The 27590-nt window shown below is 32.9% G+C and overlaps 1 protein-coding gene across 2 annotated transcripts in view; it reads left to right on the top strand.

Moving 5' to 3' along the window:
• Neto (Neuropilin and tolloid-like) overlaps positions 1–22292 on the top strand; it is a 131648-nt gene extending 109356 nt beyond the window's left edge. For both annotated transcript variants that reach the window (XM_018506536.1, XM_018506535.1), the window contains exons 7-10: positions 324–561; positions 2633–2748; positions 19465–19602; positions 21241–22292. In XM_018506536.1, coding sequence (XP_018362038.1) covers positions 324–561; positions 2633–2748; positions 19465–19602; positions 21241–22275 — 1527 coding nt within the window. In that variant the 3' untranslated portion in view covers positions 22276–22292. The remainder of the gene's footprint in view (positions 1–323; positions 562–2632; positions 2749–19464; positions 19603–21240) is intronic.
• Positions 22293–27590: the final 5298 nt, after the last annotated feature.

The following is a 27590-nucleotide window of genomic DNA, read 5'->3' as shown; positions in this document are numbered from 1 at the left end:
TTCTGTAAAACCTATTTAATTTATGTTAATTATAAGACATTAATTAATTTCAAGAAACCAAAATGACATTTAAAAACAATGAATACTATAAGTACATATATTTTAATAAGAATAATCAAAATTTGTAGATGTAACATAGAACTTGAATTATTTAACATTTTTGCCACAAGAGGTTTATAATTAAGTGAGTCCAATAAACCCGTCAGCTGCGAAGGATTAATCGCGTCACGGAAATTTTTCAAATTTGATCTCGACTATCCAAGAGCAGCGAACCAATGCATTGCGCATGCATTTAGGAAAATGAAAACACATGAAATTTTCAGATTCAACTGCTTCTAGACGTTTTCGTCCTGAAGCATCCAAACGAATGCGAAGCCAACTTTGTAGACATATTCGCAGAAAAAACGGACATATCCTCAAGGGCGAAGCAATTCTGCGGTAGTATCGCCGACACCATTATCGTTGGGAAGAATGTCGCCCACTTGAGGTTCTATGCAGAGCCGAAAGCTCTCAACAGCACCTTCGAGGCGGTGGTAACTGCTGTCAGAGATAAGGAGAAATGTAAGTTTATGCTAATAATAAATATACGTATTTAAATCAAATGCTTTTTTTCGGAACGATATACTTCAAACAAGAGTGTAAATAGACTTGCCATTAAAGATCAATGTTAACATCGTCATAACGTGCACAGATGAATGTTATTCAAAATGTATTGTAATAAAGTATACGGTTAAATTAAAACGTGAAATTATGACACTAGTATTATAATCAAGTAATACTCCTACATGTCTAATATCTACTGTGCACTTTCATATCTATCACAAACAGTGTTATTCTATATATTATCTTATAATGTAGGTATGTACATTTTATATACATTCATTATTTAATGTAGAATAATACAATTTTACAAAAAAAGATTTGTGAATCACAGGTAAAATTTAAATTTCAAATAACGTAACAAAATAAGCATATCATCTATGAGTAATATATGCTATGAGAATACATTAGGTTTAATGAAGGTTTATAAAGTATAAATTTACATTATGATTATTCATTATCAAAAGATAATATTCTCTAACTAATTACTAATTATTCGATTTCATAGAAAATCATTTGTATGCATAAATAATTTTAATGATAATAAAATAAATTATCAGCTAATTTCTGTTTCAATAGTTATTTACAAAAATAAAATTAATATTTAAGCATTTTTATACAAGAGAGATAAAAACAAATTTATCAAATCAAAAATGATAAATATTGTTATTAATAAAAAAATGTACAATTTTTTTCAGAAGAAAATTCTAAAATTTTCAAATACTCTAGAAATGAAGGTCACTGTTCTTGAAACATGTTTTATCATATATAACCGATATTTCTGACAGTTTTCAACAATGAGATAGTGTAAGGTCAATTTGCTTTTGGCAGTTTAAACTACAGAACTGAGCTATCGTTGCGGTTGCGATAACAACGTGGAAATTTTCTACATGGCAAAAATATCTGCTACAATTTCACAAAATTTTTTTCCCAAGTGTATGTGTCCAACTCATATACTATATGGATTTTTATTTTATTGTTTTCTGAATTGCACAATCAGCAATGCAGTTATTGCGCCAACTTCTGTTTTGAATTAACAAACCGTTAATCTCCGCAAATGAAAATCACTCAAAAATATTTTAAACACAGCTCTGTTTTTTTCGTTATCAGTAATAATTGACAGGTACCTATTGTTTAATCAATACAATTTTTAACTTACAATTTAAATTTTTAAATAGAGTACAGTTAAATAATTAATTGATACGTTTACTACATTTTAATAAAATATTTTAATTTCAACTTATATCTTTAAAATAAATTCTCGCTTTTAAAATAAGTATTTTATGCGCCAGTCGACAAATTTCTAAAAGGGCAAGTGGAATTGGATTATTAGAAGACAAAGACTTACACATTTTCACGTTTCAGCCTATAATTATATGTATGCCTTATTCAATAAGCATCTTACGTTTAGCGAGGAGTTGGGGATAATCGTTTAAGTAAAGGAATCAAATTTCAAATTAATAGCAGCGCACTTGTCTGAATGTTAAATGAGGTGGTCCGCAGAATCGCAGTTACGTGTGCGGAATTCACACGAGTTCTAGTATGGCATGAGAAGAATTTCCGGTTTTCTACACCTGCCGCCAACGCGAAACTAATATCTTGCTCGCGACTACACTCCAACACATAGCCATCGATGTATAAGACCTTAGGCACAATTTTCCTTTCCTGTACGAATTAATAGTCGACTATCGCGATTATTTCACAGAAACACATCTTGGTGGAAACATTTATAAGCTCGCTATAAATTTGTTAAAAATTTTACATATCTGACACATATTAATGTTATGTGTTATATGTAAATGGTGGGGGGAAACTCTACATATTCTTCTGTGTGTGTGTATGTATAATGAAGATTAATGATTAAAAAAAGTATGATTAAAATCTAACGCATGCGGTTTGACGCGCATGCGCAAATAGAATCGAGTAAATATTCATAAGTAAAAGAGAATTTTAGAAATTCGATAAATTCTATACAGTCAACATTTCTTCGCTCATTCTATAACATTCGTGGTTTCTCTTTTTTATTTTGCAGCATGCAGGGACGACGAGTACGATTGCGAGGACATGACGTGCATCGCTGCAGAATTAGAGTGCAACGGCAAGTTTAACTGCCGCTTCAAGTGGGACGAAGAAGACGAAAAGTGCAAAGTGAGTTTTAGCTTTGTCAAATTCAATAGATCCGTTCCATGGCCTAACAAAACGCTGTCCAATTCCCGAATTTCGACCATTTCCGGCACGTCCACGAGTCGCATCCTCTCGTGCATACTGTTCGTTTGCCTTTTACTCCTTTCCACAGATTTTCACCGCTTGCTTTACAGATTTTCATCTTCTCACAAACTGTAAACTGTGGAAGTTAAATCGCGTAAAACAGTGCAAGCTTGCAAAGTGTGAGATTAATTTAGACTGCGAGGTATAAAAGTAACTTATGGTATTTCTGACATCTCAAATTAAGAATTACGAAGTCCTGAAAATAATATTAATGTAACCTACCAAAGACAAATTTTCAGCGAGAGAAGTCTGTGTTTTAAGTGTTAATATTATTACCGTTGAGAATATAAACAAAAGATTTTAACGTATAATTTCACAGTGTTGAGCTATTTGCACCTCCAAATAATGTTATCACTTGCTACGATCCAGTAACATCTTTTGTTAGCTCGCTAAAACCATTCGCGTATACCCTTGTTTTGTACCACGAAGGTGTACCCAATATTACAGCAAGAACGATACGTCGCGTCGTCTTAATTGCCCTCCGAGTTTCCACTTTACTTGCTCCTGATCTTCCAGGTTAATTAATTTATTCGAGGAAGTTTTATGGCCCCCTCTAGTTTAACTGGCTCGGCGAACAAGGCATCTCAGAACTCGTAATCTTGGAGCAGCAATTTGCTTCTTCTAATTGCGAACAAAATCAGTTTTATAGGCCATTTTTGTCTTTTCACATGGATCTATTCTCTTTTTTCCAAACAATTTTTTCATTTTATTATTATTATTTAACACCGTTACCGTTATTTTTTTATAATAACGATTTGATAATGATGTTATAATTTTTCATGATAGTAACGATAACGTTATGTAACGAATTATTTTCAAAAGTAATTGTTTCAACTCTGGACCTCTATTCTCGAAAAGTATCGCATACGACAAACTAGGAAAATATTATAGTATGCGTTACATATACTATAGCATTTCTCTAGTTTTTTGTATGCGATACTTTTCAAGAATAGAGTCCCTGATGTTATCGTTACCATCACAAAAAATTATAACATCATTACCAAATTGTTATTATAAAAAACAATAACAATTAACACCTTACTTAATTGTCATCCCTGAACACAATAAAGAAAATATGAGATTCGTAAATTTATAGAGCAAAATAGGAGGATGACAATACAAAAAAATAACAATGGATGTTGCAGAATAAGATTAATAAATTAAATTATTCTCTAAGAAAATGGAAAAGTAACAAAAACGTTTAAATTCTACTTAGTCTTCAGTCAAATGTTATTAACAAGTTCGATTATAATTATATTAATATAGCATTTCTGAAATTGCCATTTTGATTTCTATTTGATGAAGAAATAAATTTTAAAAAATCATAACCTGATTTTCGAGATAATCTATATGAAGAGACTGTAGAAGGAATGATTACCTTCATAGTGCAAATGGCAGTCTCTTTAGAACACGGTGAGCAGTTCATGATCTAACGATAAACGTTAAAAGTACTTCGTCTCGAGAACTTTGTAGTCTTTTAGCTGGGATTATCTACGGCTTTCGAAAAGTTCATTTCGTAACGCCTAACTTAGGATTCAGGATACGAAACCTACTTGTGACGCATTGATGGAACGTAATCATTTACAATCTTTTATACTTAACCTCCTTTTTAATTCACGGTAGAAAAAATTATAAAAAAGCGTTCTTCGGTAATGATATATTGGTTCGGCGATAACATCAAAGTAGTTTTATTTGCCACTATTAAATAAAATTGAGTTTTTAAGAGAGAAACATTAATCCTTTGTGGACTGGCGACCCCATTTGGAGTCATCCCTTTTCATTTTATAAACTGCTTGCTCGACTTTTATGAAACTTAGTTTATAGGGTAATTTGTAATGCTTTATTCAAATTTTTGAGGTTAAAGATAAAAAATAATTCATAGTGGACCAATATGGTGGACGGAATTTTCTAAAAATTAATTTCATTATCATAAAACTCTGCAGTTTTAGGGAATGTTTAATTGCGAAGTAACATCTAATTTTGCTTTATTTGAAGTTTAGTGCTAAGTAAACAGTCAGTACTAATTTCCAAACTGACTCTCAAACTATGATTGTAAGTCTTGTGACACTAGATCATTCATAGTGATTATTATCCTTTTGAAATTCAATATATTCAGACTACATTCGAACTCGGAGATATCAAGAATTTCCGAAAACTCAGTTTTACAATAATCAAATTTTTTAAATTTGAATTTTGGAATCGTAAGGCCAGAATCGAATTCAGTGACTCCGAAAATCCTAAGAAAATAAAATCTTCCATAAATTTTTCGTTAGAAAATTCCGATCCTTAAAGGATTAATTGTTCTGTTAATTAAAGTTTAAATAACACATTAAGATGAAGCTTCATAAATTATATGAAGAAACTTTGAAATCATTATTTATCACCATTTATTCCACAATTACCTCATTTCTTTAAATTACAGCAACAAAGACGGATATGTCATAAAATTTATAATGTTTAAATACTTATCGCCGATATAATAAAGATTTGTATTCAATGTTTGTGTACAATAATTTCGCGTATAGGCGTATGCGTTAAATAGTATCGTGGAATAATGTAGCCGCTCTTTGAGATTTACAGTCTTTTAACCACAAATTCGGCATACACGAGGCACACAAGAGGTCGTCTTCTGTGACTTAATCGTCCTTCAACTCTGTAAAACATCCCGTCTTCTCTGCTCTCGTTCCTGCCTGTAACACCGGGCTAATTAATTTATTCGAATGAAGTTTTGCAACGCGGGCGCGGTCCACTTTAGTCCGGATTTCGCGTGAGTCCCGATCTCGAGATTGCGCGATTCCAAGGGCGCTCTCTCCCTCGGTGATATTCGGATGTGCGGCCCGACGGTTATACGGGGTGGGTGTTTCCGGTTCCGGGACGTACAATACTACGCGCTTTTGGCAGACTACCAGAACAAGGCAACGGCGAAACGACAGCACGATGCCACCGACGGGATATTAATCTAACGGCGAATAATGCTCTCCTGATATTGCCGCACGCGACTTCGTCGATGTTATTCCGTGTTTTTATCTCGATCGTTTCGGACTGAATGAAAAATTTGAATCGAACAGAGTATGGGAGTGACGTACAAATCGAACAAATCGTGGGCAATGAACTTCAAAATAACAATTCTAGAAAAGGTCTTCTGTCGAAAGAAACGTAATTATTATATATATTATTTCTTATTCTATTGTTATACGTAGTTTAGAAAGCAATTCATTGCGTATGTACATAAATTATATTATTATATTACATATCTTACTTATTAGTTACTTAAAAAATTGTAGGAAATTAGAATTTTTTGTTGATTATCAAACTAATGTGAAAATGACGTAGTGTGAGTAGAAAATATCATGTTCAACTGTTGATTTATAAATGAATGTTAATTTGAACATTTATTGCCCTTTAAAAAGCGTTAATTGCTATTTGTGCAAACAAGAAAATATTTTTTATATATAATTCTTGTTTTAAATAACTTTGATTTATTAACTTTATTTTCAATATGTCCTAGAAATGCACTATCAACGATCTGCCAAAAACTATTGAATTTGAAATATGTGTTCTTGTTAAACGTATTTGATTTTTACACAAATGAAAAATTATTATTTTAGTTTTCCACGACCCTACGGCACAAATCATAAAAAAATTTAATTACAACATCGAAAAAAATAGATTTATTGTAAAAATACTACTCCTATATTAAGATTAAAAATATTTTCTAATGCTTATATAGTTAAAACAATTGTGTTTTTTATATTTGAAACAGTAATATTTGACACATATATCAATGTTGTCATTTAGAAATTAATATCTTTATATTGTTATTATTATTATCATCATCTTCATCTATTGGTTTGTTAAATTTTCTGATCTATTTTCAGTAATTTAACTATCTTAAACACACCCGCTTGTTCATGTGTCGTATTTGATGCTCTGCAGATAATTTCAATTCGTGCAAACGATTGTAACTAAATGGCCATCGACTATTAATATCTTCTGCTGTAACTACGAACAATACACGCTTTGCCGCTCTGTTAATTTAAAATAAACGTTCTCATTCACTTGTCAGTCGCAATATAGTGTCGAATTTATTGCGATGGAGAGGTGTCTGTTTACCCCGCGTCAACACGTACGCTTGAATATGTCACTCCACCTAATAAATTGATGACAAACAATATATCGAATTAATTTGCTAATGATTAACTATTACTGAAGCGCTATCATATGCAGTAATAATATACATATTTTGAATTTTTGATTAAGCTTAATATAGTAGTTGTTATAAAGACATTTATACTTTTTAAAGTTTGTTTGCTCTAATACAATATTATACAGCTATTGTTTTTTTTAACAATATAGCTATTGCTTTATTTCTTTAAATTGTAAGAAATTAATAGCTTCTATCATATAAACTGATTACGAAATATAAATATATTCTTGAATAAATTCAAGTTTTATTTTTTAAATTATGCGCGAAAATTAAATATATTATTGTTATTTGTTCTTATTTTATTTATTTATTTAATGTTTGAAATAGGTTTAATTAAAACTTAAAGTGTGTACTTGATTTTAATCTAGACTTTGATACGTAATTGGTCCGAATCTCTAATATAAAGTAATTATAATTATATTATCGCTGCCTCATTTAATTTTTTGTTGAGCAGTATAAAATAGAAAAGAATTTGGAGTCATATAATATTCTATCTTTGCACTTCTAATATTGCATTTGCTTTTACATCGCCGATAAATGAGCGCGTCCTCGTGAAAATGCTTGAAAAAGATCAACGCCCGTAAAACAGACCGGAATTAAATCTCATTTCTTCGTGCTGATTCCGATTCTTTCACCAACGGACGCAACCACGTTCCAGGATTACTTTAATGCCGACATCAAAAACAGGTACTTTGAAATTCTTCGTGTCAAGCGTTTCGTACATTTCATATCGTCACCAATTGCTTTCTCATCAAAAATAGAAGTTTTAAATTATATATCAAACGTAGACTTTTTGAATTCATTTATTAGTGTATTAGTAAATTTGTATTGATTTAAACGACAAAAAATAAAAGTGTTATCTGCATAATTACATAAACGAATAATTTTGTTTAATTGTTTACGTCTCGCATTGTTATTTGCAACTTGCGTTCGTATTACAAAAATAATTCAGTAGTTAACAGTACTCAAAAAGAACACTCTTGTCAGTCTGAAGATTTTACTCGACTCTAGTTACAAATAAGCTCTTCTTTAGAGGAAAGCCATTTCTCTTTCTAAGTAATTACATCGCGCGACGCTCTGCGAGAAGATACCTCGTACTATATACCAATGTAATTTCAAAGATATATATATAGCTCGTAAATTATTCCGCAATTGAACGTAACGAATGCTATGCAGTGAACGGCTCTAATTTTACTGACAATAATCATAATTGCGATATGTCTACATATCAAGCAATACTACAACAATTGCGCAATGTGAAATTTTCTGGACTTCAAAAACTGGATGAGCAAAAACGAAATCACGACAAAATTAAAGTAGATTTTTGCATTCTTGCGTTACATGCCATCACATCGTAATTTAATTCAACCGTGCACAAAACGGCGATTAATTAAATTAAAGACTGTAATAGTCAAAAATGCCGTCCTGTGCATTCTCACACCCGAACCTTCTCCGATCACCGGCACTTTCATATAGCTAGTTACACATTTTTTTTTTTTAATAATTGTAATCCTATCCACTAGCGGATGTGTCTACCGCAAAAGAATAACGTGATTCATTGAAACATGGGCACAATGATTATTCCACGATATTTAAAATCTTTATATTATGTTTCACGTTGCGCATATTTTCAATTTCACTTTTATCATTAAATCTTGTTTTTCGCGTCTTGCAAAAAAGACATGATCTATTCGTTGCGTTTCGGGATTCTTTTTGGTTTGAGAATTCGCTTTTTGGTTAAATTTTGTGATAGATGGGTTTACAATTTTATTTATTCTTTATATCATGCTGTGTACATGCAAGATGCATTACAGTATTCAAAGAATATAATAGATAGCCAAATTTGAGTAATAGATTCGTATTCACAATCAGTAAGCAAAAATACGTCACAAAGAACTATTCATTCATACTCGTGTTGCAAAATGATGTTGGACAATAAAATGTATGTTTCAATGAAATTTTCATTTATATTTATAAAATTTCAAAATTTGTATTATTAAACATATATTGTTATGTTTTTCCTCTGTGTATATTTTTATTGTAATATTAAATAGCAGCAGCAACATTCCGAAGAATGGCACCGAGCGACACGTAGGGTAAAAGCGGGGATTATGGAATAGCTTTTTTTAAATTAACATTGCTCCGATATAAATGCATATGAAGACTTTAAATTTACACAGAACTCTTGAGGAATATGTAGCATTGGATGCCACAACATCCAATAAATGAAGGTCGCCAAAATTTAAGTCCAACGTCAATATTAACAAAAAAGTCAAAAGTGAGAAAATGGGGAGAGTCTAAAAAATGGGATGTAATATGGAATACCGATGAAATTTTGATCATAGTAATAAATAACACAATAAATGAAGTCCAAATTTGTTTATTTATATAAACTGATCAAGAAAAATAGAAAAAACTCTTCAATTTTTATTGTACAATACTACAGAGAATATAATAGCATCATTACGAACATTATTACGCATGGACAAATAAAAAATCGCAAATATGCTGACATAGAATACATACTGTAATCTGACCTAACCTAATCTGATTACGAATAAGTTGCTAACATGCATGGAATTTATTCCATATTCTCAACCCTCGATGTACTCCACATTACCTGCCTGTCGTCATATGACAAATAAAGTCTTTCCGTAGCAATAAACAAATTTGAAATAGCAATTAATCCGCATAATATTGTTCATGCAACGTTATTAAAAGCGTCTGTGCAATATAAGCATTAAAAAAACTGACCTTCAATTTGTGAGAACACTTTTTAGAAAAAGCTACCGAATCTTCTGACGTAATGAAAATAAATAAATGTTAATTGTAGCAAAACGATTGGTTGGACCAAGTTCATAAGCTACTATTCCATGTTAGTAGCCTATGCCATAATCCCTGATTTTATCTTATATATATATGTATATATATATGTAAAATAGCGAACAGATAAGTGATTTAAACATTTTATTATATTTCATTTTTTAATAAAGCTATCGATATCGCTTTTGAATATGTTATTTGTCATATATTAGATGTCTATATAGAAATTTAAATCATTATGAAAAGAATTATATGATAATACATTACATGATAATGGATTATTAATAAATTATTATTTACTCAAGCCATCGCGAATGTTGATTATAATGTTAGTCTGCATACTATCAATTATTTTGTCATATCAGAGTGAAAATTTATTAATTTTAAAAATATTATTAAATATGCCCAACTTTATATTATAAAAATTGCTTAAAAGTATAATGTTTCCAATATAATAGTATGGCATATCATAAAAATCTGTTACTAAATAATAAAATATCGTGGACAAAATCAAGTCATGTATTCCTTTTGCTTCTTGTATATAAATCTGTAATTACAATAAATAAATAAAAACGAAATATAAGTAAACCCATACATAGTTCAAAAAATCGCATAATCACAGATTTGTTCAAAGTATTAGTTTCGGCATCGTTTTCGATAAACTATTCGGAGGTATGCCGTTGGTTATTGACAATAAACCAAAGATGGAATACAGCTACGATAATGTTGTTGTCCGTGCAAGAGAACTCGACCGCGAAATTGCTCGTACGGACGAAACGCGCGACAAAATCGCGACCTATACGCTCTTGCGGCACATGGGAAAGCCGCAGGCTCCATCCAATTTTATACCGATGTATAGAGGAAGAAATATTCGTTCCCTTTATCACACAGCAGCATCGTAATAGCTGAAAGTACGCATCGTACTGGTAAGCAGCGTGAATTGTAAAAGGAAAACCGTGTGTTAGTAGGAAAAATAATACGGGAATTCAGAGAGGATGATCATATTTCAGAGTCTCAGAACTACTAGAATCAATGTCAGAGTGCTGCTCGGAACAGTAGGAAGATATCATGTGTTCAGACATATTATATGAACCTTCGTTATAAAGGAACTAGTGCAATATTCTTATACATGATTATAACGTTAGATAATGTTAACCCCAAAGTTGACGTTAAAAAATACATAATATAATTACTAATTGATCTGTAAGATCCATTAACTTGTGTTAATTAAAAAACACTAATAAAGTTGAACCAAAATTACATAAAACGAATGAATATTAATTTTATTTCAAATTAACTCAAATTTGCAAACGCGAATTTGTAATATGAAGAATATAATTAAATGAGTAAAATAGAAGCTGATTGAAGTTTGGAACATTCTTGAAGCGATTTTTTCAAAATGATTTGTCCCATTTCTCCTTTTGCATACAACTGCTTCTGCATTCCAAACAACAAATAAAAAACTAATAAACCTGTCGTCGACTTCAGAGGGTTAATATGAAATTGCAGTTGAAAACAAAATATTTATTACCGATTTATTTATGCTCTCTCTGAGAAAAATATTTTATTATATTAACAAGACATTTACGAAAATGTATTCTGATTATATCAAACAGAATTTCCGATTAATTCGATACTTTATAGCTAAAACATTTGATTGACTTAACTGTGAGTATTTATAATAATTTGTACCTTTCAGCTTGAATTTATCAAGTTTTCAATTTATGCAAACAGATTTTTTTCTTATCGTATTTAGCATTGTATATGAAAGAGAGAAATGCAAAGAGTAAATAGATGTTAGTATTATAAATTCTATTATAATTATTACGTAATTTTTATTTATTAAGGAAAAGTACAAAGTGAGCTTAACAGAATGTTATAATTCCCGTGCGAATCAATCTCTCAGGCGTTCGCATTTGTTCTTTAGTGCTTTAATGTGTTAACAACAGAGAAACTGAAGGAAATATTCTCTAATGAGTAGTCTCTTTAGTGAGCTTGTTCATCGAACAGTGGAAAGCAATGGGGGAATAAACAGGAAGTGCATTGGAAAGGCAATAAGGTGCTCACGCGTACACAGGTTTCTTCCCTTTTGTAATGAAAGGTTTTCAAACCTTTTCCTTGGTAATCCCGGTAGCGACTAATTATTTCCGTCTTGCAGAAACTTTCCAGGGGGGGGAGGTTACTATTTGTTTTCTTCTTTTCCGTTTGTTTCCGGCAGCAGCTCCATGTGCGCAGAACGTTTACAGGTTTACACAGCTTGGTGGAAAATATTTCTAATATCATTAGAAAGAAGCCATGCAAGGAGGCGAGTTATAAACTCAAGATAAAATCGCGTAGTAAAATGGTTCGTTATTTCGGAGTAGAGATTTTTAAAGTTTACACTGATGGAAGGGTGGATTGAGCTATAGCTCTTCGATTTACGTTCTTTCAGTTGCAATCATTAAAGTACAAGAAGTTTAAAAAAAATGCGTAAAAGTTTAATGCAAACATTTGGCATCAAATGTTATTATGTATATATATATATAACTTTATGTCGAGCCGATTGAATGACGTTGATTAAATACCTCCGGCTTTAAATCCAAATATTAATTTAATTCGTTCCGCTGTTTGACGTGAGAGAAGCATAAAAGAGACATTTACTCGCGATTGAAGTACAAGCCGATTGAAGTACGTGCGTGAATAGTTCTGATCCCGTAAAAATGCCTTTATGGGCTGACACGGGAATCGAAGTAGATAGGAGAGGACGTAAATTTTACTGAACGTGACCCTACATTTCCAGAAATTGCTTGTCACCCAGAAAGAAACGCGACTTTGCCAGACGACGAAACAAAAGGGCCGCGCATTCGACGCGGGATTTGCGTTCAAGTACAGGAACATCGTTCGTAGTTAGACTGTGTCTATATGGAATGTGGCAAGTCGATATCACGTAGAACTTCGAGGTTTCGATGTGGAGACACATGAGCGATGCGTGTGAATGCACGACAGTTGTTGACCTTAAACACTGTTTCGACTGGACTGTGTGTAGCCGAGCTGCTATGAAATACCTTAATGAATTGCACGCTTTTACTAACTCAAATATGGTAAATGTAATTCACACACCAAAACCGTGTGTTATACAGAATAGTTCAGTATTCTGCCGGAGGGCCACTTTGTAGAATGAAACATGACGCTTTATCGTCGTTTTCGTAATTTTAGTCGAACGTCACAATTCTTCAACGATCTATCCTTTAACTATACTGATATCTGTTATCGATATTATCGAATATTTGTGTTTGATATTATAGAAATATTTTTACTATGTACACAAGGATTCCGTAAAAACTTTTGCTATTACAAATACGCAACAAGCTTTTCGTGAAAGCAGTCTGTGTTAATTCATATGTTAATAATTCTAGCAACCATCCTGAGACCAGAGAATTTACAGAGTGAACGCTGGCATTTACAGGCATCGAATACGACGTCATAAATAGCGAAAATATTTAAAATAACTCTCGTACCTTCATCTCTCTGGCAACTCGTTCTACGCGCAACGTCGCGAACGATGTGGCATGGTCAAGAATTTCTATTGCTGGAATAGTACAAATTTTCCTCCGTAAAAACTCGCGAAAGTTTGCCGATAAACTTAATATGTCACTTTACACAAATTCTCACATCAAGCGATACTAATATTTGCAACAAGAAATGTGCAAGGAATATTTTAATAGAAAATGTGTTCCAATAGAATGACAATATGTCGCATAAGTAAAGTTTTAGTTACGTTTAAGTTCCTTGAAAATATGGCACACTGACATTTGTAAAAAGTGATATATCATGCTAGTGAATTTGCAACATTGGGAATCACGAGATAAAATGGAACATATTTCGAATTCGGTCAAACTCGGATTGCAGCGATATAGCCAATCACCATAAATCTGGACAGTCGTTTTATTTTGTACGCACTTTGTACGATGGCCAATGTCGATCACGTAATGGAACAAAATATAGGTAAAAAATAACATGTTTTCAGGAATGTTTTTCGTGACTCACATTTAATTGTAAATAATATACAAGTGACAGCTTTTTCACGATCAATTGTCAGATTTTGTATTTATTGCGAGATATAATTCTGTCTAAACAAATTGTATTTCTATTTTATCGTTAAACTATTGCAACGGATGTAACGAATTAATGCAGTAAAAAAGCAGAATTTAAAAAGCCGTTTGGTTTGTCCTGTATTATTGAAAATTTCATTGACTTGTATTTTGACTTCTTTACGGCCAACTGCTTTGACTCATATTTTGCTTCGACGAAATTATAGTTTTTGAGTATTTATTACGGAAAACGGAATTTGAAAAAGTTAAATCATTTTTAAGAAATTTTGTAAATAATAATCAGACGGACACAGATGTGGACGAACAACCATCAATTTAACATTATGAAAAATAAAGTAGTTTACTACGCTATTCTACTTACTTATAAGTATACAAGAAAATTTTCTAAGGGGAAAATAATATCCGACTATTCGACCGAATAGTAAAGAAAAAGTACCGGATCGAATGATATTTTTTGGATATTCGATGCATTCCCAATTACTTTAAAGGTTTTACAAATTTGTGAAGAGAAGCATTCTCAAATTCTTTATTGATCATCTTAAAATATTTGCGCAAACGTGTCGCTAAAAGTAACATTTAATTTTCTTCGCGCTATTTATCGTACAATTTCTCGCTGGTGGTGCCGACGAAAGGTGTCACTTACGCGCAGTGGTGGGTTCTCCAAAAGCGGCGGCTAGAACGGTGCATTCACGAAAACGTGCAATGATTCCAGGCGTATGAGCATAACAATAAACCACTCTAACTCACGGAAGCAGAAGGAAGCATCCACTTGTGCAATCTCTCTTCCCGTGTTCCTCTCTTCGCCGTTTACTCATATGCCTGTATGCGGAACGGCATCACGACTTTGCAGCTTAACTTTAACAGAGAGAGGGGGGGGAAGGAAGAGGAAGAGAAAAAGAGTGTGTGTGTATGAGAGAGAGAGAGAGAGAGAGAGAGAAGAGGAAGACATAAAACAACCGAAATATAACACTGAAAAATTTTGATACTGAAATAGGTGTTATAGTAGCTTCTTTCGACATAGCGAAAAAGAATATTTACGCTATTCTTGTAATTGCTATACAATAACAGAATTTATCCGATACGATTTACGATTTCGGCACATTGCATTGCTTTCTCTAGTCATTGGACCAATTTTTCGGCACGTTTTCCACACGACATGACATCCAATTGATAAAAAAAATTTCTCCCTTTGTATAGTTACAAAATCGATGGATGCGTGTAGAATGCACTATAGAAAGTAATCAAATTACACGACGTATATATATTGTACTATATATATATATATATATAACTAAGAAAAAAATGCTATTGATTCAATTAAAGTCTATATTACGGGCTGTCACTAACATAAATGATTAATTCATGTATATTTTTATTGACATAAACACCTTGATTATTGAAATAATAATTTATGCCTTTATGTCAATAAAAATATACATGAATTAATTACTTATGTTAGTGACAGCCCGTAATATCAACTTTAATTGAATCAACAGCATTTTTTCTCAGTGTACGTTAATACTTTTAATCGCGTATTTATTTTAGAGTTAGGTCGATGACTTAAACTTTTGTTAATATAATTATAGCAAATTCTTCACTAAGAATAATAAGTATATATTTGAAATAAAGATAAATAAATTTTAATAAATAACAAACCTTGTTATTGACTTACATTGGTGTTTTACTAACGTATAAACTAATGAAGAGAAATTTTTGAATTATAAGAAGTTGTAGAAAATTCAAGATGTTTTATCTGACGGACGCTAATGAGAATAGATTAATGTGGAAATAATTTGTTATATATCACTAGTAACTTAGATAAAGCTAAACGATTTTTCTGTTAGATACAATTGATATAAATGTATTCTTTACTGAAAATTATTTGCGCACTAATTATCACGGCTTTATTCTTAGTTGTCTTTTAATCTGTCCTTTTTTTTTTAATAAATAATTTTAGATGAGTTACATTAATATGTAAAAGAATTTGTTAAAAAACATTTATATATTGAACATTTATATATTAAAGTGTATTATTTTCATGCAAATAAGTCCCGAAAATAATACACTTCAATTTTACCGTACTTATTCTACTTTCGTACAAACTGATTTTCCGTCGTGTTAAACATTTTGGATTTAGGTAGACATGTTCTCGCTGTCGGAGCAATGAGTTCAACTTAGGGTGGTGCACGAAAGATAAACGCCGGGAAATTATAGCGCGACCACCGGGACATGGAGAAATATACGCAAGTGGAAGAAAAGGGGTCGGCATCTCTTTGAGCTAGCGAATGAATGCGTTTGAACATGGGTGAATATGGACAACACACATGTGACGTCAATATAAATTACTCTATAGTTTAACGGTGCATTCCAAGCTAGATCCACGAGTACAGTAATAATGCGGACAAACATTACTCTGTGTCAGTGGCGCGTAAGACGGGCCGGTGAAATTAGTTATTACTGTGTAAGCATTGAATGTATAACGTGACTTGCGTACAATGTGTCGCGTAATGCACGTTCGCAGGACTTTCCGCATGCGAAGTTTCTCGGTCAGCAAATGCTGAACTTACCAAATGCACTTGTTATGATGGATAGCTTGCACCTGTGACATGTCATATGGTAAAACAGTTTAAAGATACGTTTTTTTTTACGTCAAATTTCCAAAATTATTTATCTTTGAAATTTAAGCAAATTGTTTTTTCAAGCTAAAATTTTCCAATAATTATTTAATTAGTACAGAAATGAAGAAATTAAGATATGTATATTTTGTTTGCTTCAGCAAAAATTTGGATGTTTTTTTCGCGCAAACGAATTTACATGAATTTCCTACGAGCGATTACAAAGTTCGTGGTCTTAATCCATCTTATACTTAACCGAAGTCTTGTTCACCGCATCTAAAGTGTGTGTCTGATAATTTAATTGCAGTACTACTTGCGCGAGTATGCAAATTCGCAACGTTTTATGCAAGGCAAGGTTGCTGTGTCAGCGGAGCGATTTAATCTCAAGAAATATCGTTTGATGCTCATAAAACGCAAGAATCTGTTGAATGCCAAAAATACAAAAAATATAAACTCTGAAAGTATAAAACAAAGGCATGTATTAACAAAGACATTGTATAAAATATTATCAGAGAATATCTAGAATAAATGGAAAAATACAAGTTATAGCTGATTTTGTAAGATGTATCTTTTTAAGAGAACTCTACATTACTACGAAAGAAATCTTGTTGAGAGAATAATTAAAACAGTTATTTTCCTCTTTGTCAAGCGAAATCACTTTATCCATTGCGAATGCGTTGAGTACCAAACACTTTGTGCTTAAACTACAACAAACGCGATATAAAGTAGCATTTCAACGAGTTACTCTCACGCTGCAACCACTTAAGTAAACGAGGAGCAAACAGGCAAAATCCGCGGCAGCGTCGCCATTCTACGAGACAAAGGATGGCACGCAAGAGGCAGAAGCGAGGAGAGACACGGACGAAGATGGATCGCGTCGATCCTACTTGCTTCATGCATTCTATACACCGCGATGTTTCGCAAGTTCCTCCTTTGCGCTTGAACCCTTCCTGCGTAATGTGTAACGCTCTACTGAAATTTCACGAAGGCATTTAGCGCGACACCTCTGTAGCCGATAAATGTTGAAAACGGGGTAGAACGACGGTGACAAGAAGATGTAACGTCGTGCCATGATGTCGAGGTGCACCGACGAATTCTGCGCGAATCTTGCAACGTCATTGTCGCGAGGAGCTCGCGTAAGCTACATGGAAAAGCTCTAAATTGAACGAAATGATATAATTAATACTGTCCTTTTGTCTCCCGATATTTTATTTCACTTATATCTTTAACTGGTACAATTACGTTGCGGATTATGAAATATTGACGATTGATCGAGGCTTTGATGCAATGTCAAGATTGCTGTTATAAACGCACGCTGCAATTGCAGTAACATATTGTATTTACACAAAATAACGATTTAATTAAGTTAATTAATAAGTAGGGAGGCCGAGGCACCATGAGTACTATGATGAGGTACTATGATAGGGTATCCAGGATTGCGTTCGGAAACACTACCTCCGAGTATCATTTTACTCTTGTTCACCAAATGTTAAATAAGGATATAATAATACTCGGAGGTACTCGGGTAGTGTTTTCGTATGCGATTCAGAGCGTTTAGATTAATATAACTGGTATTATACAATTATTATTTTGTTGCCTATACTTTGTATCAAAGTTGTAGTAATTAAACTTTGTTGTCTCGAGACGTACGTGTCGTTAATGGTTTCTGTGGTGCAAAAGTAATTTTTTAATTATTTAAAAATGCTTTAATATTATCTTTGTAGTAAAAGATATCTTTTCTCATTTTACTATACTACAAATAAATTATCTGTCACTTACTTTTATACATATATAAATATTTCATCGTTTTCAATATTAAGAGTATTTGAGGCACCATGGGTTACACACCAAATACTTATGAGAAAACAAAAGCAATACTAATATATGCTAGAATTGCAGTTTATAAGCCTAAGCATTAATTTTATTTTGCCTTTATAAGTTTACATTCTATCTATTTACCGATCAATATAAATATAGACTTTTATTCTATTAGTTATAGTTATTTGTTAGTTATAATTTTTTTTATTATATTCAATGACTATACTAAGCTATGTAAGTTAACTGAAATTCCTTTTCAACTTTTTTCATTATTTCTTGAATAAACTTACTTTCCGTGTGTGATACATAATGCCCCAGGTATGGGATATTTTGAATCATTTAAAAAAAAAATATGTTTTTATTTTACCCCAAAAACCAATCAACGTTTGTCAAATATACTCAATGCATTTTTTAATATACAGAATTTTTCAGTTAAAAAGATAAAAATATGAAAAAATCTTATATTTGAAAGTATTTTTGAGAGTTTAAATTTTTGTGCCTCATGGTATCCTGGTCTTCTCTATATCAAAATCAAGCCAGATACAGAATTGAAAATAATTATCGACGTATAATCTAAACAATTATATGGACGTTGAAACTGATTGCTGCAATAAAATGTCAAAACTTTATTATCATGCTTAATCGTCCTACATAATTACTTTGATGATTTAATTATTTTTAAATCTGGCTTAAAATCTTTATGTACTTTATTATAAAATTGTTTTTTATAATAAAATCTCATGTAAAGTCACGATAAAATTAAATGTGAGAAAAAAGTAAAAAAGAAGGTTGTGTGTATAATATTAAAAGTTATAAAAAGCTATTTTCCTAATTATCTAATTATTTTACATAGAATACAGAAACAACTCATATGTTAATCTATAGTACAATTTACTTTATGAATTGAAACCAAAATAGTTTAAATTTTTTTTAATATTTTAAAACGTTTACTTTATAACATTCCAATTTTGTATTTATAGCATTAAATTAATATAATAAACAACGATCAGAAATATTAAAGGCACATTCAATTTTCTTGCAGAAGAAGACTTCACGGTTGATCGATTCGCACCACATCGTCATAATCCTCGTTGTTTTCTCTCTAATTATGTTTGGCATGAGCTTCGCCTTCGTCTTCAATTGCGTTCGAAAGCTCATCCGCGATCACCGTATTATCCAGGTGAGTGAATTTTATTTTCTCAGCTTCTCTCTCTCTCTCTCTCTCTCTCTCTCTCTCTCTCTCTCTCTCTCTCTCTCGGTCTTTTTTTTATCATGCCCTCAGTTATAGTAAATGAGGAATCGGAAAACGAAGTTCTACGGAAATACGTGAACGTTTTCTGTTTTATACACACATATATATGTATATATATGTATATATATATATACTTCAGAAGATAGTTTATAAGAGTTGTTACGCAGATGTTCCCCTTCGTAAATACATCTCGTATTATTCATAAAATTGTTGATTACGATTGAGCCTTGGTTGCAAGTTTTATTAAAAAACGATAATATATTCTTTTACAATGTCAAAGCAACATTTCTTTTCGTGATCGCGTAATATTTCAGTGCACCCGCAAAATTTATAAATCTTCAGTGATGTAACATTGCTTTGATTGGCATCTGTATTTTTTACCATTACAATTTACATGAAATGTATTTATCTCAATGTTTGTTCCGCAGAAGCAAATGAAGAAACGTAAACGTGTCTTTGTTTTCCTTAAATATTTAAGGTCAAATAAGCGTTCTTAATCTTTTCGACAAATAAATGACAAATAAATTCACTTAGTTTATTATAAGCTATTAAATTCTGTTGTATTTATTACACTGTAAACAAGTGACATTTCAGTTGCATATAGTAGTTGCATTTTCTCCAATAATAATTATGTCAATATAAACTATAAATGTCCAAATTTCTCTTCTTTATTATTATAATATGACATTTATATAATGTACTAAATTGAAACATTATTAAGCATCTGTTATTAAATTTCGTTTGTGTAAACAAGTCATGAACGAAGAAGTTTATTCATATGCATATATGTATACATATATATATGTACTTTTTAAAATTAAAGGATTATTTTGAATATGTGGCAAGAAAAATGAAATTCATCTTTTTGTAAAAAAGATGTATTATTAATTTATTATTATATTTTAATGATAAATTTAAATCATAAATAAGCATATTTTTGTTTTAATTTAATTTATTTTTAGCAAGCCATATTTGTGTACATTGCATAGAGCACAAACCAATTCATGAAAAATAATGAAATAATAAAGAAATTATATATTTTATTAAATAAAAGTTATTTATTTAATTTTATTAAAATCTATATATTAAAGTATCGACACAATAAACTCATTAATCTTTCATTTGTAAAGAAATTAAACCTTTGTAAAATTGTATATATCTTTCTAAAAGACTTATTTATAATTGAATTAGCTTTTTGCACAAAAAATAAACGCCAAATTTCTGCAATCCGTATGGAAATATGCATAGAATGCATGAAATAAAAACAGCAATAAATTAAATTATTTATAAGATCAACAAAGTTATAATTTATTCTTGCATATTTTTATCATCTTCACAGCGCAAACAAATACATTTATTTATGCAATAAAATAATCTATTTATGATTCGTTAAAACTTATGATCAAAACTAATTTTTGTAAATTGCTATTTCCTAAGTGTACTAACAAAATAATGTTACATTATAAATTGATTACTAATAAACTTTGTACAGATTAATGAATTTACAGATTAATAAATTTTATGCTCGTATTACTGTGCACGTTTCGTCTCTTTGTTTTATTATAGGAACATATAAGGCAATCTAGAGAAAATCGTTTGGACGAACTGGGTCGGAAGTCGACTCCGTGTCCAATTTCGGTTTCCACAACGGATCTGCATGATCATGGCAGCGAGTCACCTAGTTTAGAAGTCTTGCCCAGCAAAGAATTGATGCCCCTTACCACCATGATACCTCAGGAATATACCAAAGACCTCGTCCTCGAGATGACTTACAACGCTAGCGATATCATCGATATTCACCAGAGTAATAACGTGAGCAACGCCACGCAGGAACGTCTACAGGAGTCGAGCGAAGAGCCAGAGATGCGCGATAACTGCTGTCAAACCCGAGAAAGTCTTTTTGAGTCACGAATGCCAGACGCGATGGTACCGTATGGCTTCACGACCTTCGGTGTGCGTGCTCCCAGTTCTCAGAACGGGACCAATCATCATCATCATCATTTTCATCTTCATCGTCAACAGTCACAACAAAGTCCGCAACAGTCTCATCAGAGCGTCCAGTCCTCGCAAACGAGCTCGCAATCGCCGCAACAGAGTTCCCAGCAACAAAATATCTCTCAATGTTCCGGCTGTAGTCCGGCGTCCCGCGGACGAGACGGCAGTATGGGCATTTGTCCGAAGCATAATCCTATACCAGCACCACCTGGCTGGTCTACACACGAGTCCAGTTATCCACTTGCCGTGCCGCAAGCTGCCCAGTATCCGGAACAGTTGGACTACCCATCCTACCAGAAATTTCAAAGTCCCAAGCCTAGCAGAGAGCCCAGCAGTGTCTATCGACAATCGCCCAAGTTTATACGACAGGCTACCCTAGGTTCCGGCGAGAGATACGGTAGTTCCATATATGGATCCGGCCATGGCTCCAGCAATACGACATCTAGCACATCACAGCACTCCTCCGGCAATACACCTATTAAACGTCAGCCTCAGCCAACGCTGGATCCCAGGTATCGGGCGGAAGCAGTGATTGAGGTAGATCAAAGACGGCCGTTCAGTATAGAAAGTACGAAAAGCGCTCCAGACGTGATCGCGACGCACTGACGCCGGGGTCCTGGGGATTGGGAACCCTACAAGAGACGCCATCCCCGTCAAAATTATCCGGCAGCAACTTGCAGCGACAGCGGGAACAAGGTGACCGTCGCTACGCAGAGTTCTCTCGACGACGATACTTCGATAAGCTCCACCTTAGAGGCAAACTCCTCCTCCTGATCTATGCGTTGCGACGCGTTCGATCGCGAGAAATCGGACGAGAAAATGCTTACGGTCAGTGACAGCTTCTGTGATCGCGAATCGTTGAAGACCGGCCAGCAATCCAAAATCGGCGACATATCGACTCATATCCATTCTATCGAAGAGAGACTTGTCGAGGAACTCGCTGGTAAATCAACTAAAGAGAAATTAGGGAAATCGGTCAGTGACTGCAACGGGTTTGATTCCAATTCAATCAAAGTTAATGCGGAGCCTCAATTCGACGATTCGGTTTCCACGCCACTCTCGATAAATCGCACCGGTCGGACAACGGCGGGCAATTCGCTGATTTCGAAATCGTGGCGAGAAAAGGCAGCCTTAAAGTTACACGACTTGCCTATTCTACTACCACCGGAGGGCTTCAGGGTACCTGTGTTCAGATGCAGGACTCCATCTCTCTCTTGGCAGCACTGCGGGTGTCTCTCGCATACGCATCTACCGCAGCGGCGATCGACGATCGCCTGGAGTGCCTTCGAGCGATGCAACGTGGATCCCATGTATCGCACCTGGCCTAATCGAGCTACGAGAAAATTCGGTCGACCTTTAAGGAGAACAGTCGGTACTCAAAGTTCTTTCGACGGCGCTAGATCGTCCCTCGGCTTTCTCCGATGCGTTGTTAGATCAATTGACATGACAGAGAGATCGTTGGACCAAGAGATTGGAGCTTCTATACCTTTCTAGTGTTTGTTTTACAGTTCGAATCACGCCACGGTCGATTTTCGCGTCACTGCTCTTGTGCTTTTCTACACAGTGATACACACACGCTTTAACTTCACGAGCCATCACTTCACGTTCTTTTCTCAAAGAAAAACAAGGATTTCCTCGAGCGCGGGTTTGATGTTAGTCGTGTCGTCGTTAAAACGATAGAAGAGTGTACATCAATCATGTATATAGCCGTGTCTGCGGTACGTTACCGTTAGTGCGATCTAAATAGACATTGACAACTGCATTAGCTTACAGTTGAAGCTAGCAGAGATAAAAGTAATAAAAAAAAAAAATAAAAGTTGCGTCAGTTGAACGGACCAGGTAAGTGCGACAGTCTGTCGCGTGAATAAATTCCTGACGGAAGCAATTGAAACCGAGCAATCGAGAATCATGCATTTTTTCCCATAAACAATTGCTGCCTTTCACATCATCCGTGCGATAAACGAATAGTAAGACAGAATTAAAGAACGTGAAAAACGTCCTGGACCGTAGCTTAGACTTCGGACTAGTATTTAAGTGTGATTAAATCGAGTTGTCTGAAGAATTCGCATTATACATAGAGAAAAGGGGAAAAGAAAAGAGAAATGCGCGCCGTCGATTCCGGGAGAAGATGAAAGGATTCTTTAATTCTTTTGCTTTTAAACTTCATAACGTACATTTAATAATATTTATATTTACGTATTTATATTAATAGATTATTTTCTCATAATTTCTCTTGCAATGTAATGACTTTGAGTTAATATTACGTCTAAAAATTGCAACACGGAATATAGTTGTACCAGCAGAATTAATCCTGGAAAGAAAAACAATTTAAACGTAGCAAAGCTTTTTATATATATTAAGTTAAACCAAAGTCTCTTTAAATTTTCCAGACCATTAATTATTTTTATTTATTTTATTACAATGTAAAATTTTCTAGAATGATATTATCATGGTAAAATCTGTCTTCAAATAATTTTTTTCAACTTATAATGGAGGCAGCAAAGATAAGAAAATGTTCTATCTATACTGATTATTGATTTCTACGAAATCTCGCGGGCTTAATGGAACGTAACATATCAGGAACGGAACTACATTCGTTCTTACATGTAAGACCGCCCGGGAACAGAAGAGGGAATCGAGGGCTATTAATCACTCGTTAATCGAAGAGAAAAACAAACCATAGCTTGCGGGTCTTTCCCGTTTAGTCGCAAAGAAAGCCACGAATAAAGAGAGGTTCGTGTGGTTTCCCTCGTGCGTCAGAAACTACTAATTATTTCGATCAACTAGGTACCTTACCCTGTGAATTATCGGTGCGGGCTTGAGGAAGAAATTTAAGTGAACGCTTGATAAAAGCCACTGGATTTATAGAACATCGTGTTTCTTCGATATCCCAATGTATTCTCGTCACGTAGACTGACTGTGGATATGCTTCGCGAAACGATACTTCTTCTTTAGTAACGTTGCGTGTAGCGTGCCAGAAGACCGCTTTCCGATAATTCTTCCTTCGAATCCATCGGATCAAACCAGAGGATTAACGTGAAAAGTAAAACGCGATGTTCTAACGATTTTAGACATGTGTTCACGTTCCGCATTTAAATCCTAAATGTGCCGACTGAAATGCGACGATAGATAGAATTGTAAATTGTATTACTCCTTTCGATATCGTTTAACAATATTCCGCGAAATGCGACTGGCATCGATCGGCGTCGAGAGAAGATCGCGATGACGTGTAGACGCACACACGGCGATAATATTAGGCAAACTATTTTTACATGTGGTGATTTCTACGGAAACGTGCGAGTCTGCGCGCGCTCGGGTCACAGGCAATTCAAGAAATGCATTTACAGTTCGTAATTACACACATATATACATATTTAACATATTTATATATTTTACTAATTTACTGCATGCATGCGCACACGCACACCCGATCATGTTAAATTATATCTCCAATCGGCTGACACGCGCAGCTGTTCACAAACGCGATACATACCTATTTATTTTCATCAGAATCCCGGGGCATGAGTTGAATATCGGACAAACACGGCGGCCTTGCGTCTATTTTACGAATGCCGTCGGGGACGTCTGAAATCACACGTGCTCTGATAACCACCCAAGCATGATAACCGAGTATGCACACGACCGTTGCACAGTTACCGCTATGTCCGTTATAAGCTCTATGTGCAAACCATTAAATCCTCTAGTAGCTCTTCAGCTGGACTATCTGCTATTAATTCCTGTATATGGTTAATTCCTTGTAAATGTTAAAAACAACGTTATATATGCCGTTTCTCTGTTAAGAATTTACAATTTAGCTGTTGAACTAAATAGGTGTAAATGAATAATAATAAGTTATTACTTATAATATATAGAGCACGATTTATTTTAGTATGACTTTTTAACATGATTTTTTGTGACAATATAAGTGGATTTTACATTCAATATTTTTTCAAAGCCTCCTTACTTCTCTTCAAGAATGTATTACATGTATTTTTTTGTTAGTAAAATAAACAAAATTATGAAGAAATATTATGAAGAAAACGGATTCGTCTATATTGTGTTTGAAAGTAAAAGTTTGACAATTTAGACCTGGATCTAAAATTTTTATTTTAATAAGAAATAGATATGTCTCTAAAAAATAATTATGATAAAAAATAAAAAAATTTTATTTAAATTATCAAATTATAATATTAAACATAAATACTGACTTTATTGGACTGTTTCATATATAACGTTTATTTACATACGGAACGTATATAACATTAATTTTTTTATACAAAGTATAAATTTTCAATTCCAGTCACTTTTTGTAAAAAGATTGTATACCTGATACATCTTTAAATTTGTAGAAATGCAACTTGTATTACTACTTTATTTAATATGGATCGATTGTAACGTTCCCTACTTTCTACTACCCTCATTGCTTATTCATCCGATATGTCTATTATTGTGCTTATTTATTTATAAAATTATCCCACTTACTTATATTTAAATAATGTTCAATTATATAATTTTTTTTTAAATTGGTTTAAAATTATCAGCTTAATTTTTTTAAACTTTTATTGAATAGTTAATTTTTTAATGTTTAGTTTTAAAAAACATGTTTCGGTTGATAAAAATTTATATGCTTTTAATTTAAAAAATGATATATATTATTACTGTTGCCAATATTGTTACCATTAACAGTGAAAGTATAAAAATAATTGTATATATACAACTTGTGTGTATTACGACGGAATCTGATCCAAATTAAATTTTTTTGAAACGGCAGGAGGGAAAGATTGAATTTTTTTCTATCATAATGAGAAAACATGAGTGACTTGTATATGTATAATCGTATATAATCGGCGCAACATTGTTACAACAATATCCATACACATTAATCAATGTGATTTATCTTCAATGTCTCTTCGTACCGTTTCAATATTTGATTTATTCGACCGTGCGTGCGCAGATTTCTGTACCCACGACCAGATCGCTAATTAAATAAGTCAATTAAATTAAATCGATCAACAGCGTGTAAAAGTCACGTTTTATTACGATGGAATTTGTCCACAAATACAGTTTTGCAAATCAAGACCTAATCGTGTACCCGAAATTTATGTACAGATTACGTGTCAACGTTTGACGTATAGAACTGAATGTACAGAGTATACACATTTGTATATAAACTCTCTACAATACAATTAAGAAGATACACATGTGAGACGGATTATAAATATAGTACTTTTAAAAAAATAAGCTGTCTATATAAATTTCTTTTACCTAATCTGAACGAGATATATATTACGGTGCTTTTAGCGGGCTTTTAAGGTAAGTCAACTGCGAGCGAAAGGAAATCAATAACAAAGGATTCGCCTTTTAGTTATTTGCTCTTTCAAAATCTACGTACTCACAATAATTGAGTTATGATCGTGTTTTGCAATCTACAAGTTCTCCTTTTTATCGACTTTTTACTCGTTCTAATTTTTAAATCTTTAATATAAAATGCAAGTTCAGCGTTCGTTTTGACTTATCTCATAATTAATCAAACTCAATTCGAGAAAGTCAGACAAAATTTATTCCATCCCATAATTAAGAGTAATTTTTTTCTGCCATTTCAAAACTTCATCCACGTCGGTTTCGCAGTTTTATATTATAATTTTTTCCGTATTTTACATATTTTATTTCGCCGCATAAGCACAATAATGTCACACATAAAGCTAAATAATTATATATAAGATGTAACACCGTATTATTCGATCATTCTTTTAATGGATTCACAAAGTACAAATTATAATATATATCAGCATTTTTTCAGTGTCGTACCTACAAACACAGAATTTATTATATTTATTTGTTATACATATGGAAATTTATGTATTATATTTTTAATATTTTATTCATAAAGAGAAAATAATGAAAATGAAATTGTACCTTTA

The sequence above is a fragment of the Trachymyrmex cornetzi genome, unplaced genomic scaffold, assembly GCF_001594075.2.
Source record: "Trachymyrmex cornetzi isolate Tcor2-1 unplaced genomic scaffold, Tcor1.1 scaffold225, whole genome shotgun sequence".
Taxonomy (NCBI): Eukaryota; Metazoa; Arthropoda; class Insecta; order Hymenoptera; family Formicidae; genus Trachymyrmex; species Trachymyrmex cornetzi.
This window is presented reverse-complemented; position numbering and strand designations above follow the sequence as displayed.